Source organism: Oncorhynchus nerka, linkage group LG11 (genome assembly GCF_034236695.1).
Source record: "Oncorhynchus nerka isolate Pitt River linkage group LG11, Oner_Uvic_2.0, whole genome shotgun sequence".
Lineage (NCBI taxonomy): Eukaryota > Metazoa > Chordata > Actinopteri > Salmoniformes > Salmonidae > Oncorhynchus > Oncorhynchus nerka.
Genome location: NC_088406.1, coordinates 37,249,359 through 37,269,010, shown reverse-complemented (window position 1 = coordinate 37,269,010; position 19,652 = coordinate 37,249,359). Strand labels below are relative to the sequence as shown.

Sequence of the window (19,652 nt, the reverse complement as noted above, 5' to 3'; positions counted from 1 at the left end):
GTGGAAGCCAGGTGATGCTCAATGTGTTTGTTAATTAACGGTCAATTACCGTGAGACAGTTATTTGCTTGACAATCATTTTTAAATTTTGTCATCACCTCTGCCTTTATTCTTGAAGAATATAACTTTTTCCACATGAGCTTAGTTCAACTCGATTACCCAATCAGAACCCTTCAAAATATCTATTAGATAACTTGGTCAGTCTTCACATCCATAGCTCTGTCTATTAATGCGAGAGTCTGTCTCCGGCCCCATTCCTCAGGCTTTTACCAAAGTGACAGGCAGACAGTTGTTGTTATTCAAAGCTTTAAAACATAATTTTTGATCTTCTCTTGGGGCAACATTAATCTATTCTTGACTAAATATTAAAATTGTACCAACAAATGTTAAATACAGTATATAATATGGTTAATACAGTATCCAGACTTACCATGGGCTATGTCTGAGGTACATGTGTGCTGCTTTGGCTGTTGTAATAGTGCGAGGTTAGAACAGTTTCTAATGGGAAAGTGTGTGTGACCCATCTGGTATTCAGAGGTGTGACTGTGGTCAGGTCCCGTATGAGGACATGGCCTTTTGGCTTTGTGTCCCTCCACCAATGACTTTGCTAGAGTAACCCACTATCCTCCTCATATTCCGATTCTCTACCCTTCTCCAGAGGTGTTCACTCCCAATCATGCATTGGATTGGTGCAATGAAAGCATTGGATTGGTGTGAGCATTTCTGGAAGGAGTTTCCATCATATTCCTCACACCAGTTCATTCCTTTTAAATCCATGACAGGAGTGTGTAAGTGCACACTTCAGGAGAAGGGTAGAGAATCAGAACGCAGCCGATGTCCCAAAACAACCCCTTTTTAAAAAATGTTATAGTACGTTTTTAAAAATGTTATAGTACGTTTTTAAAAATGTTATAGTACGTTTTTAAACAGGAACACAAATCATACAAACAGGGATCAAGACATCATAATGGTAATGTTTTCTGAATTGATGAAAAGAATGATCCATGTTTAGTTAAACCAGCTCACTAAATGCAGTTGTACCTGTAATTGTTTGATAAGCAGATACAACTGTTTCCTTTGGGAACACAGCTACACACACTTCCTACTGTATTGTCAACACTCACTCTCCACCCTGATTATCAAGCCCTCTTTTAATTCATCATTATTGGCAACCTCCATATCTCTTCCCCGTTGACACGAGCCAGACCAACTTAGAGACCACAAAGCTCTGCACTCACCCTTCCTCCTTCCTCTTTGAGTTGTGCTGCCCCTCCCCCCTCAGCTCTTTCTCTCCCTCCTTTGCCCCCCCCCCATCTCCCTCCTCTCCCCTCCTTTGCCTCCCCACTCTCCCTCTCCTTGAGTCATGCTGTTCCCTCAAGTCCTAACCATAAAAGATGTGGTTGCCAGGCACTGGTCAGCCCATTTAGTAACAAGAGGACCTTGCCAGTCATAGATCTGTCTCTCTCAGTAAAGCCAGGTGGCACAGGAATGAAGGATGGCTGCGCCCGCGTCCCCTACTGCCCCCCGGAGGACATGCATCACTGGGGGAATAGGGGATGAAGTGTGTCCGTGGGTATCCGTGTGTGTGTGCGCAAAGCTGAGACACCAAGGTGTAGTACTGTTGTGTACGACATGATTCAAATTGGCTTGACTATCACAATCACGTCCTGTCTGGTACAATATAAAATCATTATTTTTCCAACAATGGTTTGGAAATGATGTTCCAGATTTGTTCACCAATGACCTAGCTATACCCTGGTGTCCTGTTCCCTGGAGGGAGGACTGACTGAACTGACTGCTACTTTGTTTTTGTTTTTCCTCATTTTCTGAAACATTATCAGTATTGATTCTAATTAGGAAATAAAGTGCAGAGACCGTTGTTTTTGACGAGCAACTTGAGCCACAGGGGGGATCGTGACACTAGGAGAGTATGCATGCTGTGACGTTATTAGGCTCTGTGGGACTAGATGGAGGAGAGTTCTTTTCGCCATGTCCTCTCCCTCCAGGGTAGGACAGTATACTCTGGGGACTCCCCCACTCAGGGGAGCAGGATCCTGGATCTCCTGAGCCCAGCTTACCCATTAGTCATCCAGGGCCTAGAAAACCAAACAAATGATTTACTCAGACAGTAATTATCTCCAGCTTAGATGTTACTGCCTGGGTCCATCAACATGACAACAACACCTCTGGTTTAATTAACCTGTAAACACACACACACACACACACACACTCTGTCTGTTCAGGAAAATGGTGAGGTGGGGGTGTTCCTTTAAAAGCCACACAGAGCTACAGGTGCAGCAGATTGCCTTGTCTTCAGAATGCGTTCAGTATTTCCATCAGAGCAATATTTAATGTAAGATGCTGCCCAGTGCCCATTAACTGTAACAGTCATCCCATCCCTCCACCATTCCACACCATTAGCTCCGTTCTAATTGGTTAGCATCCATAATGCTGTAATGTACACGACTGGTCAAAAGTTTTAGAACACCTACTCATTCAAGGGATTTTCTTTATTTTGACTATTTTCTACATTGTAGATTAATAGTGAAGACAACACTATGAAATAACACATATGGAAACATGTAGTAAGCAAAAAGATTATTAAACAAATCATGAGTCTAGGGTAAGCTAGTAGTAATTTACCAGTTTTAAAAAATCAAATAAGATCCATACCATATGGAAAACGGCTCTGCACAGCCATAAGAGACTATTGCTAATTGTTATAGGGCAGGAAGAGAGACTGAAGAGGGCCTTGTCAGCGGCAACTGGGGCCATTTTATAACGATTAACAGCACATTGCTAACAGTGCTGATCTCCAGGCCTAATGTTTTCATCAACTGGTTGTCTTCAGGCTGCAGATGAATGAAGGGCCAGGTCTGCCACTGCACTGACAGGGTACGAGGTGACACACCAGCTAAACAGCAGGCTATTTATTAGCTGTGTGTAAAAAGACGAGCTCTGAGGTGATTGGTACTGTGTCAGAGTGAAGGGGACTAGAAATGATAGCAAGGCTATTTGTTTGTAGGAAAGGTTGGGGCACCTTGGGAAGTAGGAAGTTAGAAGTAGGACTATTTTTGTCTGTGTGTGTCAGTCTACACTGAGTGTACAAAACATTAGTCTCTTTCCATGACAGACTGACCCGGTGAATCTAGGTGAAAGCCTGACTTTGACTGACAGTGAAAAAAACACAAGACACATCGGTCAGATTTCAGGTATACATTCAGGTGCATCCTATTTCCATTGATCATCCTTGAGATGTTTCTACAACTTGATTGCAGTCCATCCGTGGTAAATTAAATTGATTGTACATGATTTGGAAAGGCACACACCTGTCTCTGAGGTCCCCCAATTGACAGTACATGTCAGAGCAAAAACCAAGACATGAGGTTGAAGGAATTGTCCATAGAGCTCCGAGACAGGATTGTTGGCACAGATCTGGGGGAAGGGTACCTAAACATTTCTGCAGCATTGAAGGTCCACAAGAACACAGTTGCCTCCATCATTCTTAAATGGAAGAGATTTGAAACCACCAAGGCTCTTCCTAGAGCTGGCCGCCCAGCCTAACTGAACAATCGAGGTAGAAGGGCCTAGGTCAGGGATGTGACCAAGAATCCGATGGTCACTCTGACAGTGCTCTCGAGTTCCTCTGTGGTGATGGAATAACTTTCCAGAAGGACAACCATCACTGCAGCACTCCACCAATCAGGCTTTAATGTTAGTTGCAAGACGGAAGCCACTCCTCGGCAAAGGCACATGTCAGCCCGCTTTGAGTTCGCCAAAAGACACCTAAAGACTCTTCGACCTTGAGAAACAAGATTCTCTGGTCTGATGAAACCATGATTGAACTCTTTGGCCTGAATGCCAATCGTTACATTTGGAGGAAACCTGGCACCAGCCCTACGGTGAAGCATGGTGGTGGCAGCATCATGCTGTGGGGGTGCTTTTCAGCAATCGAGACTGGGAGACTAGTCAGGATCAAGGTGAAGGGCGCAAAGTACAGAGATCTTTGATGAAAACCTGCTCCAGAGCACTCAGGACCTCAGACTTGGGTCAAGGTTCACCTTCCAACAGGACAACAACCCTAAGCACACAGCTAAGACAACGCAGGAGTCTTTGATTCTCTTTGAGTGACCCAGCCAGAGCCCATATTTGAACCCGGTTGAACATCTCTGGAAAGACCTGAAAATAGCTGTGCAGCAACAATCCCCATATGACCTGACAGAGCTTGAGGATCTGCAGAGAACAAAGGTGAGAAACTCCTCGAATGCAAGTGTGCAAAGCTTGTAGCGTCATACCCAAGAAGACTCGAGACTGTAATTGCTGCCAAAGGTGCTTCAACAAAGTACTGTGTAAAGGGTCTGAATACTTGTGTAAATGTGATATTTGTGTTCTTTTTTTTATTTTTATAAATTAGCAAACATTTCTAAACTTTGTGTAGATTGATGAGGGGGGGGGGACTATTTAATACATTTTAGAATGAGACTGTAACCTGACAACATGTGGAAAAATTCAAGGGGTCTAAATACTTTCCGAAGGCACTATAGGTGACACAACAGCTGTCATAAACCATCCCATCAAATCATATGGCTTTATGACCCCAATCGTGACCTGGGATGTATTCAGTAGTTCCTCATCCTAACGCAAGATGCACAAAAGCAACTCTGTTTTCTTGTTAATCATAACTTCATACATTGAAGTCAATGGGAAATTGGAATTAAGGCCCACCACATAAATCAAAGTTAAGGATTTCAGCCCATAGGCTCTGGTAGCCGGGGTGCTGCTGGGGATGGATGGATGGAGGGAGGAAGTGGATCCCAGCGCATCCCGCCCAGGGACCTGATCAGGATTCTGGCCCGCTTGGCACCAATTGTTGCCACCCTGACTCCCAGAGATATGTGGAGGAGCTCAAGTCAATCGATCTCCCCCATATCAACACACTGCTGCTGTCTCACCACAGAAACTAACCATCTCTTTCTTCTCTGATTCTCTCTCCCTCTCCTTACAGCTCAGACCGGCTGGTGGATGACACAATAAGGTAAGCCTAATGCAGACAGACGTTATCTCTCTCTCTCTCACACACACACACACACACACACACACACAGCATATGTTTTACTATAAATCCTATTTTCCCTAACCCCCTAACCTAAGTCTAAAATAGTCTTTGTCCTCGTGGGGACCTGGGAAATGTCCCCATGAGGGATAATTTTTGTTTTACTATCCTTGTTGGGACTTTAGGGGATTGTTACACACACACACTACTGTACTCCCTAGTGTGCACTTTTTTGTTGTCTTTAACCTGGTAGCTACACTGGACGTTAGACATCTCCATGGGCATGAGGTGAAGTCTCTCTAAAGAGTCCAGTACAGAGACCCTAGTGATCCTGACAGATCAGATGGCGACCTTGGTTTGTGTGGAGCTCCTTGCCTCTGAACCCACCTCTTAACATCCACTCTGTGACACCATTTAGATGAGATTACACCATTAGCCCAGAGATGGAGACAAGAACAGCTTTCAGGCCTAAGTGGGTTGATATGGTCAAGCAAAGTTTGAAGAGAGAGGAAGTGGGCTATGCATCTATCCCTCCCACCATCTCAGCCTCCCTGTTGCCTTTCCCCTCCGATCATCTCAGCCTCCCTGTTGCCTCTATCCCTCCCACCATCTCAGCCTCCCTGTTGCCTTTATCCCTCCCACCATCTCAGCCTCCCTGTTGCCTTTTCCCTCCCATCATCTCAGCCTCCCTGTTTGTTCTATCCCTCCCACCATCTCAGCCTCACTGTTGCCTTTTCCCTCCCATCATCTCAGCCTCCCTGTTTGTTCTATCCCTCCCACCATCTCAGCCTCCCTGTTGCCTCTGCATCTTATCCTGTTAGGGGCGTCCCCAACCTCCCCAGTCATGTGTGGCCACCCAGCCCAAACTCCTCCGAATCTATCCACCCTCTTATCTATCCTTCCATCCCTCTCCATCTATCCTCTCTTCCTGCCGCAGCCCACCCACAGATAGCTGCCGGAGGGGAGGCTACTGGCACAGGTGCTTCATTAAGTGGATTTGTGGGCCGTGCAGCACCTCTTCCTGTCCAGCTCCTCTTCCTGTCCACCCACCCGAGTCTCCCTCTCTCTTCCCTCTTGTTTTAGCCAAGCAGAAAATTACACTGGATGAGAAAGCCACGATCATTACCGGTTCCCTCCCCGTCTTGAACACGCCTAACAAGACACGCGCACAGCCCGAAGATAATGAAGCGTATTTTTTCTCCTGATTAGTTTTTGTGTGTTATTATGCCCTGTGGGGATGAGGAGGGTTGAGCTGAGATTCATTTATGTGAATTAATATGCATTGGGCTTTAAGACCCAGGTTGGAAATAAAAATCGACAATGTTTTGAGAGGAACAGTTGGGACTCCAGTGACCGAAGAAGAAAGGAGTGCGATTTTCACAGCACAGAAATGCTGTTTTTGGTAGTTAAAGTAACATATCCATATTAAGCTCTGTCAAATTGGGGTTAGACTGGAGAGAATTGGTCTCAATAAACTTATCTGGAAACCCCACAGTGACTTTACTTTAGATGCTAACGGTGATGAGCTGAATTAGTTTAGCATTGAGCTGGTTTTCAGACAGGTCGAGTCAGAGTGTGTGTGTGCTTTAGCCTCGCCCCTATCCGATAGCAGCTCTGATTGCCAGCGCGTTAGCGTAGCAATGAAGATTAGACAACACACACATACACGCTTATTCAAACATGTACTACAAATGGTAAACTACCACACTTTCTCAAACACCTTCGCTCCCACACACTCAACACACAGTGCACCCACATCCTTACATGGTGAGGAAGTTTCCATATCACAGCTATTTCATCTTCCAATGACAAGGCAGCACTCAGTTGAAGGAGATGGGAGAACATTAAGTGCTTGATGTCCATGTACATCGAAGCACACCACAAGATCTGAAATCAGCTAGAGCCCTCAGGCTTTGTTCCAGGCCTCATGCCTTATAAGAAAATAACCGCGCTAACAGAAATGTACTATATCTGAACTGAGATGCAAGATCTGAAATTAGCTAGAGCCCTCAGGCTTTGTTCCAGGCTTTACGTTGTTGAAGGAAATGGACTCTAACTGAATGGTACCGCCTCTGACGGTGCATTTAGTCTCTTCAGACTAAATTACAGTTACCATGTGAAAGCTACTATTTTTTTTGTCTCAAATGAGATTGTATATCTGCTGTCTTGAGGTGTCTGGGGAAAACAATATCTAACAGAGGGTTGTTCTCTGAAGCTTTTTTGCTATGAAGTGTGTGTCTGTGTACAGTGACTTCGGAAAGTACTTTATCCACATTTGGTTAGGCTACAGCCTTATTCTAAAATTGATACTTTGTTGAAGCACCTTTGACAGCGATTACAGCCTCTAGTCTTCTTGGGTATGACGCTACAAGCTTTGCACATCTGTATTTGGGTAGTTTCTCCCATTCTTCTCTGCAGATCCTCTCAAGCTCTAAGCTTTGTCAGGTTGGATGGGGAGCGTTGCTGCACTGCTATTTTCAGGTATCTCATTTACATTTTACATTTAAGTCATTTAGCAGACGCTCTTATCCAGAGCGACTTACAAATTGGTGCATTCACCTTATGACATCCAGTGGAGCAGCCACTTTACAATAGTGCATCTAAATCTTTTAAGGGGGTGGGGGGGTGAGAAGGATTACTTTATCCTATCCTAGGTATTCCTTAAAGAGAGAGATGTTTCATCGGATTTAAGTCCGGGCTCTGACTGGGCCATACAGACATTCAGAGACTTATCCCGAAACCACTCCTGCGTTGTCTTGGCTATGCGCTTAGGGGTGTCATGTCGGAAGGTGAACTTTCATCCCAATCTGATGTCCTGAGAGCTCTGGATCAGGATTTCATCAAGGATCTCTGTACTTTTCTCCGTTTATCTTTGCTTCAATCCTGACTGTCGCTGAAAACCATCCCCACAGCATGATTCTGCCACCACCTTGCTTTACCTTAGGGATTAGAGGTCGACCGATTAATCGGAATGGCCCATTTAATACGGGCTGATTTAAAGTTTTCATAACAATCGGTCATCAGCATTTTTGGATTCATTGCACTCCACGAGGAGACTGCGTGGCAGGCTGACGACCTGTTACGTGGGTGCAGCAAGGAGCCAAGGTAAGTTAGCATTAAACTTGCCTCCATCATTCTTAAGTGGAAGATGCATTAAACTTATCTTAACATAATCACTAGTTAACTACACATGGTTGATGATATTACTAGTTTATCTAGCTTCAAATCAAATCAAATTTATTTATATAGCCCTTCGTACATCAGCTGATATCTCAAAGTGCTGTACAGAAACCCAGCCTAAAACCCCAAACAGCAAACACTGCAGGTGAAGCTTGTCCTGCGTTGCATATAATCGATGCGGTGCCTGTTAATTTATCATCGAATTACAGCCTACTTCGCCAAACGGGTGAAGTAGTATTTAACAAATGCATTCGTGAAAAAAGCACTTGTTGCACCAATGTGTACCTAACCATAAACATCAATGTCTTTTTAAAATCAATACACAAGTATATATTTTTAAACCTGCATATTTGGTTAATATTGCCTGCTAACATCAATTTCTTTTAACTAGGGAAATTGTGTCACTTCTCTTGCATTCTGTGCAAGCAGAGTCGGGTATATGCAGTAGTTTGGGTCACCAGGCTCGTTGCGAACTGTGTGAAGACCATTTCTTCCTAACGAAGACCGTAATTAATTTGCCATAATTGTACATAATTATGACATAACATTGAAGGTTGTGCAATGAAACAGCAATATTTAGACTTAGGGATGCCACCTGTTAGATAAAATACGGAACGGTTCCGTATTTCACTGAAAGCATAAACGTTTTGTTTTCGAAATGATAGTTTCGGGATTTGACCATATTAATGACCTAAGGCTCGTATTTCTGTGTTATAATTAAGTCTATGATTTGATAGAGCAGTCTGACTGAGCGGTGGTAGGCAGCAGCAGGCTCGTAAGCATTCATTCAAACAGCACTTTCCTGCATTTGCCAGCAGCTCTTCGCTGTGCTTCAAGCATTGCGCTGTTTTAATTTATTTATTTATTTATGTCACCTTTATTTAACCAGGTAGGCAAGTTGAGAACAAGTTCTCATTTACAATTGCGACCTGGCCAAGATAAAGCAAAGCAGTTTGGCACATACAACGACAGTTACACGTGGAGTAAAACAAACATACAGTATAAACAAGTCTATATACGATGTGAGCAAATGAGGTGAGATAAAGGGAGGTAAAGGCAAAAAAAGGCCATGGTGGCGAAGTAAATACAATATAGCAAGTAAAACACTGAAATGGTAGATTTGCAGTGGAAGAATGTGCAAAGTAGAAATAAAAAATAATGGGGTGCAAAGGAGCAAAATAAATAATATCAATAGAGTAGGGAAAGGGGTAGTTGTTTGGGGCGAAATAATAGGTGGGCTATGTGCAGGTGCAGTAATCTGTGAGCTGCTCTGACAGTTGGTGCTTAAAGCTAGTGAGGGAGATAGGTGTTTCCAGTTTCAGAGATTTTTGCAGTTCGTTCCAGTCATTGGCAGCAGAGAACTGGAAGGAGAGGCGGCCAAAGAAAGAATTGGTTTTGGGGGTGACCAGAGAGCTATACCTGCTGGAGCAGGTGCTACAGGTAGGTGATGCTATGGTGACCAGCGAGCTGAGATAAGGGGGGACTTTACCTAGCAAGGTCTTGCAGATGACATGGAGCCAGTGGGTTTGGCGACGAGTATGAAGCGAGGGCCAGCCAACGAGAGCGTACAGGTCGCAATGGTGACAAAACGGATTGCACTGTGATAGACTGCATCCAATTTGTTGAGTAGGGAATTGGAGGCTATTTTGTAAATGACATCGCCGAAGTCGAGGATTGGTAGGATGGTCAGTTTTACAAGGTTATGTTTGGCAGCATGAGTGAAGAATGCTTTGTTGCGAAATAGCAAGCCAATTCTAGATTTCACTTTGGATTGGAGATGTTTGATGTGGGTCTGGAAGGAGAGTTTACAGTCTAACCAGACACCTAGGTATTTGTAGTTGTCCACGTATTCTAAGTCCGAGCCGTCCAGAGTAGTGATGTTGGACAGGCGGGCAGGTGCAGGCAGCGATCGGTTGAAGAGCATGCATTTAGTTTTACTTGTATTTAAGAGCAATTGGAGGCCACAGAAAGAGAGTTGTATGGCATTGAAGTTTGCCTGGAGGGTTGTTAACAGTGTCCAAAGAAGGGCCAGAAGTATACAGAATGGTGTCGTCTGCATAGAGGTGGATCAGAGACTCACCAGCAGCAAGAGCGACATCATTGATGTATACAGAGAAGCGAGTCGGTCCAAGAATTGAACCCTGTGACACCCCCATAGAGACTGCCAGAGGTCCGGACAGCAGACCCTCCGATTTGACACACTGAACTCTATCAGAGAAGTAGTTGGTGAACCAGGCAAGGCAATCATTTGAGAAACCAAGGCTGTCGAGTCTGCCGATGAGGATGTGGTGATTGACAGAGTCGAAAGCCTTGGCCAGATCAATGAATACGGCTGCACAGTAATGTTTCTTATCGATGGCGGTTAAGATATCGTTTAGGACCTTGAGCGTCGCTGAGGTGCACCCATGACCAGCTCTGAAACCAGATTGCAAAGCAGAGAGGGTATGGTGAGATTCGAAATGGTCGGTAATCCGTTTGTTGACTTGGCTTTCGAAGACCTTAGAAAGGCAGGGTAGGATAGATATAGGTCTTTAGCAGTTTGGGTCAAGAGTGTCCCCCCTTTGAAGAGGGAGATGACCGCAGCTGCTTTCCAATCTTTGGGAATCTCAGACGACACGAGAGGTTGAACAGGCTAGTAATGGGGGTGGCAACAATTTTGGCAGATAATTTTAAAAAGAAAGGGTCCAGATTGTCTAGCCCGGCTGATTTGTAGGGGTCCAGATTTTGCAGCTCTTTCAGAACATCAGCTGACTGGATTTGGGAGAAGGAGAAATGGGGAAGGCTTGGGCGAGTTGCTGTGTGGGGGGGGGGGGGGGGGTACAGTGCTGTTGACCGGGGTAGGAGTAGCCAGGTGGAAAGCATGGCCAGCCGTAGAAAAATGCTTGTTGAAATGTTCAATTATAGTGGATGTATCAGTGGTGACAGTGTTTCCTATCTTGTGGGCAGCTGGGAGGAGGTGTTCTTATTCTCCATGGACTTTACAGTGTCCCAGAACTTTTTTGAGTTAGTGTTGCAGGAAGCAAATTTCTGCTTGAAAAAGCTAGCCTTGGCTTTTCTAACTGCCTGTGTATAATGGTTTCTAGCTTCCCTGAACAGCTGCATATCACGGGGGCTGTTCGATGCTAATGCAGAACGCCATAGGATGTTTTTGTGTTGGTTAAGGGCAGTCAGGTCTGGGGAGAACCAATGGCTATATCTGTTCCTGGTTCTAAATTTCTTGAATGGGGCATGCTTATTTAAGATGGTTAGGAAGGCATTTAAAACAAAAAATAACCAGGCATCCTCTACTGACGGGATGAGATCAATATCCTTCCAGGATACCCCGGCCAGATCGATTAAAAAGGCCTGCTCGCTGAAGTGTTTCAGGGAGTGTTTGACAGTGATGAGTGGAGGTCGTTTGACCGCTGACACATTACGTATGCAGGCAGTGATCGCTGAGATCTTGGTTGAAGACAGGAGAGGTGTATTTAGAGGGGTTGATGGTTAGTGTGCCTGTGTTTAAGGCTTTGGGGAGGTACCTGGTAGGTTCATTGATAATTTGTGTGAGATTGAGGGCATCAAGCTTAGATTGTAGGATGGCTGGGGTGTTAAGCATGTTCCAGTTTAGGTTGCCTAGCAGCACGAGCTCTGAAGATAGATGGGGGGGCAATCAGTTCACATATGGTGTCCAGAGCACAGCTGGGGGCAGAGGGTGGTCTATAGCAGGCGGCAACGGTGAGAGATTTATTTTTATAGAGGTGGATTTTTAAAAGTAGAAGTTCAAATTGTTTGGGCACAGACCTGGATAGTAGGACAGAGCTCTGCAGGCTATCTTTGCAGTAGATTGCAACACCGCCCACTTTGGCAGTTCTATCTTGTTTGAAAATGTTGTAGTTTGGGATGAAAATTTCAGAATCTTTGGTGGTCTTCCTAAGCAAGGATTCAGACACAACTAGAACATCCGGGTTGGCAGAGTGTGCTAAAGCAGTGAATAAAACAAACTTAGGGAGGAGGCTTCTAATGTTAACATGCATGAAACCAAGGCTATTACGGTTACAGAAGTCATCAAAAGAGAGCGCCTGGGGAATAGGAGTGGAGCTAGGCACTGCAGGGCCTGGATTCACCTCTACATCGCCAGAGGAACAGAGGAGGAGTAGGATAAGGATATGGCTAAAAGCAATAAGAATTGATCGTCTAGAACGTCTGGAACAGAGAGTAAAATGAGGTTTCTGGGGGCAATAAAATAGCTTCAAGGTATAATGTACAGACAAAGGTATGGTAGGATGTGAATACAGTGGAGGTAAACCTAGGTGTATTGAGTGATGATATGAGAGATATTGTCTCTAAAAACATAATTGAAACCAGGAGATGTCATCGCATGTGTGGATGGTGGAACTAATAGGCAGGACTAGAGGCTCTACAGTGAAATAAGCCAATAAACACTAACCAGAACAGTAATGAACCAGGCATATTGACATTAAGGAGAGGCATGCTTAGTCCAGTGATCAAAAGGGTCCAGTGAGTAGTGAGGTTGGTTGGTGTCACAGCGATTTAGACAGCTAGCCGGGCCATTGGTAGCAAGCTAGCATAGGATGGAGGTCTGTTATCAGCCACCTCGTGTGTTTCCGTCGGTAGGATTAGTGGGGTTCCGTGTGGTAGAGGGGATGAATCCAATTCGCAAAAAAACAATAGATATAGTTATAGAGGCCCAAGAAGTAAAAAATAATAAATTGTCCGATAGCTGTCTTATCGGCTGCTATCTGAATATACCTAACGAGTAGCGGACCGCAGATGGGCGTTCAGGTAACGTCGCGACGGAGGAGCCAGCCGGATAACTCCCTCTGGTAGATAACGTCGGTAGTCCAGTTGTGAAGGCCCGGTGGGGCTCCGCGTTGGCAGTAAAATGGGTCCGGATAGGTGATTGTAGCCCAGGAGTGACTGATGGAACTCTTCAGCTGGATAGCTCCGGAATAATTTATGTTTGCTCTGGAATCGACGAAAGCCGATAGTCACACGGATAGCAGCTAGCTAGCTGCGAGATCCAGGTATAAATGTCCAGAGTTAGCGGTTGAAATCCGGGGACATGGAGAGAAAAATAGGTCCGGTATGTTCCGGTCCGAGCCGCGCCGAACAAAACTGGCAATAGATTTTCCAGCTAAAGGATAGCTGATGACAAGGAGAGTTTTTAAAGATGAGTTTAATGGAGAAAAAATATATATATATAAAAAGGTAAGCGAAGAAAGTTGTAAATATATATACGGGACAAGACGAGGACAAAAGACGTCTGAACTGCTATGCCATCTTGGAGTGTTTTATGTTTGACTATCAACTCCCGAGATTAGGCTGGCAATACTATAGTGCCTATAAGAACATCCAATAGTCAAAGGTTAATGAAATACAAATGGTATAGAGGGAAATAGTCCTATAATTCCTATAAGAACTACAACCTAAAACCTCTTACCTGGGAATATTGAAGACTCATGTTAAAAGGAACCACCAGGTTCCATATGTTCTAATGTTCTGAGCAAGGAACTTAAACGTTTGCTTTTTTACATGGCACATATTGCACTTTTACTTCTCCAACACTGTAATTTCAAGTCTCTCCAGAGATGTTCAACCGGGTTCAAATATGGGCTATGGCTGGGTCACTCAAAGGGAATCAGAGACTCCTGTGTTGTCTTTGATGTGTGCTTAGGGTCGTTGTCCTGTTGGAAGGTGAACCTTTATCCAAGTCTGAGGTCCTGAGTGCTCTGGAGCAGGTTTTCATCAAGGATCTCTCTGTACTTAGCGCCCTTTCCCTCGATCCTGACAAGTCTCCCAGTCTCGATTGCTGAAAAGCACCCCCATGATGCTGCAACCACCGTGCTGTGGGGGTGGTGCCAGGGTTCCTCCAGACTTAACGCTTGGCATTCAGGCCATAGAGTTTGTGACAACCCTCCCACTGTCTGCCGTATTCTCTCTTTGTTCTTGTTTCCTTATTTAGGATGCCGGTGGGCGGAGTTGGGAGGGTCGTCAGTTACATGGGAAACACCTGGGCCCGGTGTGTCCCAGGATAAATACACCACTTCCCCATTCATGGAGGAGACTCTCTCCATGCAGACACCTTTATGGATTTTGTTGTGTTTCTTGGTGGCCTTTTGGTTGTTTGCTTTGGCACCTTTCAACCCCCTGCATTATCACATTAATGCATGAAAAACACTCACTTACACTACTGATTACACACACCATTGTATATTATACTTAGTTACTTATTTAATAAATATATATGTTTTGTTACTCCTTATCTCCACCTTGTCTCCCTTTTGTTACGGGCTTTGAGCCGGTTCGTGACAAGTTCAATCTTGGTTTCATCAGACCAGAGAATCTTGTTTCTCATGGTCTGAGAGTCCTTTAGGTGCCTTTTTGGCAAACTCCAAGAGGGCTGTCATGTGCCTTTTACTGAGGAGTGGCTTCCTTCTGGCCACTCTACCATAAAGGCTGGAACTCTAGAGCTCTGTCAGTGACCATCGGGTTCTTGGTCACCTCCCTGACCAAGGCCCTTCTCCCCAGATTGCCCAGTTTGGCTGGGCGGCCAGCTCTAGGGAGAGACTTGGCGGTTCCAAACTCCTTCCTTTTAAGAATGATGGAAGCCACTGTGTTCTTGTGGACCTTCAATGCTGCAGATGTATTTTTTTGGTGCCTTTCCCCAGATCTGTGCCTCGACACAGTCCTGTCTCGGCGCGCTCTACAGACAATACCTTCGACCTCACGGCTTGGTTTTTGCTATGACATGCACTGTCAACTGTGGGACCTTATATAGACAGGTGTGTGCCTTTCCAAATCATGTTCAATCAATTGAATTTTCCACCGGTGGACTCCAAGTTGTAGAAACATCTCAAGGATGATCAATGGAAACAGAATACCATGAGACTAGAAATTGACCTCTGGTGCAAAGGGTCTGAATACTTATGTAAATAAGGTATTTCTGTTTATTACATCTTTAAATAAAATGTGTTTACATTTCTAAACCCCCCCCACCGCTACACTTGCCACCACTCTTGAAAAAATATAATTGGGAAACACTGTGCTAGCACTACACGCCTCAGTGTATCTCTGCGCTAATATCCACACGGGCTCAGACTCTGCTCCCCCAGTATTTCTCTCTCTGCATTCTAAATTAATGTGAAAGTTCTCCTCCCCCTCTAATGGGTTTATCTGCCTCCACCCGCCTTCTGTCTGTCACGGTAGTTGCACTTGGGTTACCACACACACACAATCGTGCCTCGTACTTTCTGCTAGAGAAAAGCGGTTTGATAACAAGCCTTACAGGTGTGATATTGTAGTGTTGCCTATACTCTGGATTGGAGAAAAGCTGTTTTATAACAAAGCAGAAGATTTACAGGGGTGATATTGTAGGGTGGGTTACCTCTCCCCTAATTTAACCTGTGTTTGTCATTGTCTTCCTCTTCTCTTCCTGCAGTATTGCCATGGCGACCAAGGAGAACATGACATCCCAGAGAGGGCTGTTGAAGTCCATACACAGCAGGGTCAACACTCTGGCCAGTATCCTTTACAACACCTAGCAAACTTTATGCACATTGGAGATTCTCCATGAATCCCGAGCTGACAAGGTAAAAATCTGTAATTCTGCCCTTGAAAAAGGGCACTGTTCCCCGGCTTGCCTAGTAAAATAAAGGTTCAATTTATATATATATATAGGCCCAATGAGCATGCTCCAAGATTAGTTTGTATTGTTATCAAACACATCTATCCCAGCAAGATTTAAAGACGACAAAAGTGGTTTTTGAACTTTTCCTGTTGAAAAGTGATATCGCAAGTATAAATGTAGTGAAGTACAAGTCACTAAATAGGTAAAACAAAAATGTTTTCATCTAAATTTCAAGGAGTAGGGCATTCAATGAGTTGGTCTGATGGGAATGTGTGATGTCATCGGCCTCCCCCTTGCTTGAAAAGCAGAAGAGGAAAGCTTCCCCACCCCCACTTGTGCCATGTCATGACATACCTGGACCATCTATTGAGATGTGCCTTTTGTTAAGTAAATCAGGTGTTACATGAGGTGAAAAGGAGACTGGAGTGCCACTTTAATGGGAGCCTGATTCTGCCTGGTATCTTCTTTTTGCTCTGAGCATGGTTGTCAGGCCTTCCAACCGGGCGATCTAATATATTCCTCACACGGGGCACCAATACCAGCCTCTTCAGGGGAGAAATTCCTATTGATTCTAAGGAAATATCTGAGCATGCGGAGCAGTTTGATCCATTCTGGTCCATTTAACTGACTGGGGGGGATTGAGGGCTTAAATTGCTCCATTCCTCACTCCTGCTAGGGTTCTATGAACAACATATTGGATCATATTTCACTTTGCTGTCAAAAGAAAAGATCAGTTGCCTGTTTCAGAAATACAATTTCAGAACAGACCAAAAATATTAGCAATGACATCAGAAAAGCAGGCAATTCGACTTTTTTAGATTCTAATTAACGATTAAGGCCAGAGGGGGTGTAGTATATGGCCAATATACCACAGCTAAGGGCTGTTCTTCTGTATGACACAACGCAGGTACAGCCCTTAGCCGAGGTATATTGGCCATATACCACAAACCCCAAAGGTGCCTTATTTCTATTAGAAACTGGTTACCAAAGTAATTAGAGCAGTACAAACAAATGTTTTGTCATAAACTGTTTTATATTATGGATTTCAGCATTCAGGTCTCAAACTACCCAGTTTATAATTCCAATGTAATGATTTTCTGAACATACTTGTAATAAGAGGTGGTTGGCACTTGGTTCTGTTTCCCTTAACTTCCTCCTCCAGATCGTTTCCCAGCCATCAACAACCTCATCCAGCGAATCAACCTGCGGAAGAGGCGGGACTCCCTAATCCTGGGTGCAGTCATCGGCGTCTGCACCATCCTCCTGCTGCTCTACGCCTTCCACTGATGACGGACAGACCGGTCGAACAATCGTTACTCTGCGTTTGTAACATCGGAATCAGGACTCTGGAGAATGGGCTTGAGTGATTGGAGGCTACTGAGCAGACGGACAGATAGACCGACACCCTCTTGGCCCAATCGGTTAACAGGATTGATCAAAGCCATCATGGACTACCTGATTTGTATTTAGCAGTGAGGGAAGAAGGAGATGGGGAGATGGAGCAGCATCTTTTTGTTTAGTTTTTCTATCAAAAGTGAATGTGCTGTTCAACTCTGGTTAAGGGAACGGAGACCAAATTTACTAATATGACTAGATTTTAAAGAATTATATATAAAAAACACTTGCTTCAATGAGGAGTTAAAGGCTCTGAAGACAGATTGCAGATACGAAAGAGGGGGACTGTTTTGCTGTTAATTTCTGAGGTGGATGGATTTTTAGTTGAATGGTCGTTTTTTAGTGGCGGGAGATTCAGGAGGTTTATCATCATGGGCTGTACAATGTGCATTATTAATAAATTATTAATATACAGTATGTGATACTAGGCACTTAACATTTTATTTTTCAATATATTTTTGGGAACTTCGACATGTATTGAGAAATTATATTTTTCATTGAAGGCCATTGATTCAACTCTAGTGCTGCAAATACCATTATTCTGTTGTTCTGCATGGATGACTTCATAATCACTGTAGTACTTTAAACAATGGCCCACATACAGGTGTATGGTTAAACCATAACTCTGACTTCTTTCATTACGTGTTTCCCTCAACTTACTTATTATGCCGCTTAGCAGACACCTATCCAAAGTAACTTGCTCTACAGTGAGTGCATGCATACATTTTAATAATCGAATCCACGACCTTGGCTGGTGCCACGCTCTCACCAACTGAGTCACACAAGTTTACTTGAAATCCAGAGATCTGTAAGATTGATCAGCATTCAGCCCTCTGTGATTCTTCATTATCAAGGACCTACTAAGTCCTACCTTGAGAAAAGTCAACAAACCTTAAGTCATACATTGATGTCAACTGGAAATCTGTGTTCAAACTTTTGTTCCAAACTGATTTTGAAAGTTATGATTCTGTTCTACCCTATATGCCCATTATCTTACAGAGCCTCAAACCTCTCTCTATCCCTTCTGCCTCATCCTGTTCTGCCTCCTGAATATGTTCTGGGCTGAATAATTTATTTGACTAACATTTAACATCCCTAATATGAACGTTGATTTGAAAGATGCTACAGTTGGAAGGAGATTTTATTTTATTTTTTACTTGAAATTGTCAATGGCATTTTAAGTGGTTTTACAGTGGAAGAGGCTGCAGATGTTAAAGTAAACAAGGCAGCAGAATCTAGATGGGGTACTCTGACAATCAGATGCAAGTCACCGCCACACTCCCTCAGACCTCTGTTTTGTAACAAATATGCTTGCGTCTGCCTGCTTGTGAACGTGCGTATCTACGTACGTAAGTGCGAGCGTGTGCTGTGACAGCCACACTGCACAGGAGCTGTAACTGCAGTCTGCAGGGCTTCCCACCAGGACTCTACAGGAACCTGTCATCACTCCCATGTCACCTCGATAGCCACCTACCAGGTTTTAAATGAATTACCTTGTCTTTCTGTCTGTCACACCTGACATCTCACCATTTATCATCTGGTAACTAGACAAGGAAGTTTTAGTCACAAAGTTGATTACATTTTGAAGTTTGGTTTATTGGTATAGCTACATGAAGTGGAAATATCTAAAACCTTTCCAAGTACACCCATTTCCCCTTCTTTCATAATGTCACTGCCCACTTCATTCCTTTCATCCTTTATCTCTATTTTCAGGTTACTCTTCTCTGAGGGCAAATGGGGGACTGCATTTTGTTATCTGAGTGCAGTACTTCTATTGGTCTATAACTGGTTCAACAAACATCCATACATTTAACACAGCTAGCCTACTCTGGTGCTACTGTGTATAGCTCCTGAATATTTCAGATCGTTTAGTCTGGTTTGAAGATCACTGGAGTAGAACTAAGTGTTGTGTACTTTCGCTGTGACTCAAGTTTTTCCCAGAGGTAAAAATTCTGCTGATTCTAGCACAACACACAGGAGGGAGTCTATAATAGAATTTGATTTGATTTGACTTGACATGTGCCGAATACAGCTGGTGTAGACCTTACAGTGAAATGCTTACATATGAGCCCCTAACCAACAATGCAGTTTACAAAAAATATGAGTAAGAATAAGAAATTAAAAGCAACAAGTAATTAAAGAGCAGCAGTAAAATGACAATAGCGAGACTATGTACAGCGGGATACCGGTGAAGAGTCAAAGTGCGGGGCACCAGTTTGTTGAGGTAATGGGTACATGTAGGTAGAGTTATTGAAGTGACTAAGCATAGATGATAACAGCAGAGAGTAGCAGCAGTGTAAAAGTGGGGTGGGGGGGGGGGGGCAATGCAAATAGTCTGGGTAGCCATTTGATTAGATGTTCAGCAGTCTTATGGTTTGGGGGTAGAAGCTGTTTAGAA

The 19,652-nt window shown here is 44.0% G+C and overlaps 1 protein-coding gene across 2 annotated transcripts in view; it reads left to right on the top strand.

Annotated features, from left to right (window-relative positions):
* Positions 1-17,671, top strand: part of LOC115116538 (Golgi SNAP receptor complex member 1) — a 45,981-nt gene extending 28,310 nt beyond the window's left edge. For both annotated transcript variants that reach the window (XM_029645031.2, XM_029645032.2), the window contains exons 7-9: positions 5,005-5,034; positions 15,671-15,753; positions 17,022-17,671. In XM_029645031.2, coding sequence (XP_029500891.1) covers positions 5,005-5,034; positions 15,671-15,753; positions 17,022-17,146 — 238 coding nt within the window. In that variant the 3' untranslated portion in view covers positions 17,147-17,671. The remainder of the gene's footprint in view (positions 1-5,004; positions 5,035-15,670; positions 15,754-17,021) is intronic.
* The last annotated feature ends 1,981 nt before the right edge of the window (positions 17,672-19,652 follow it).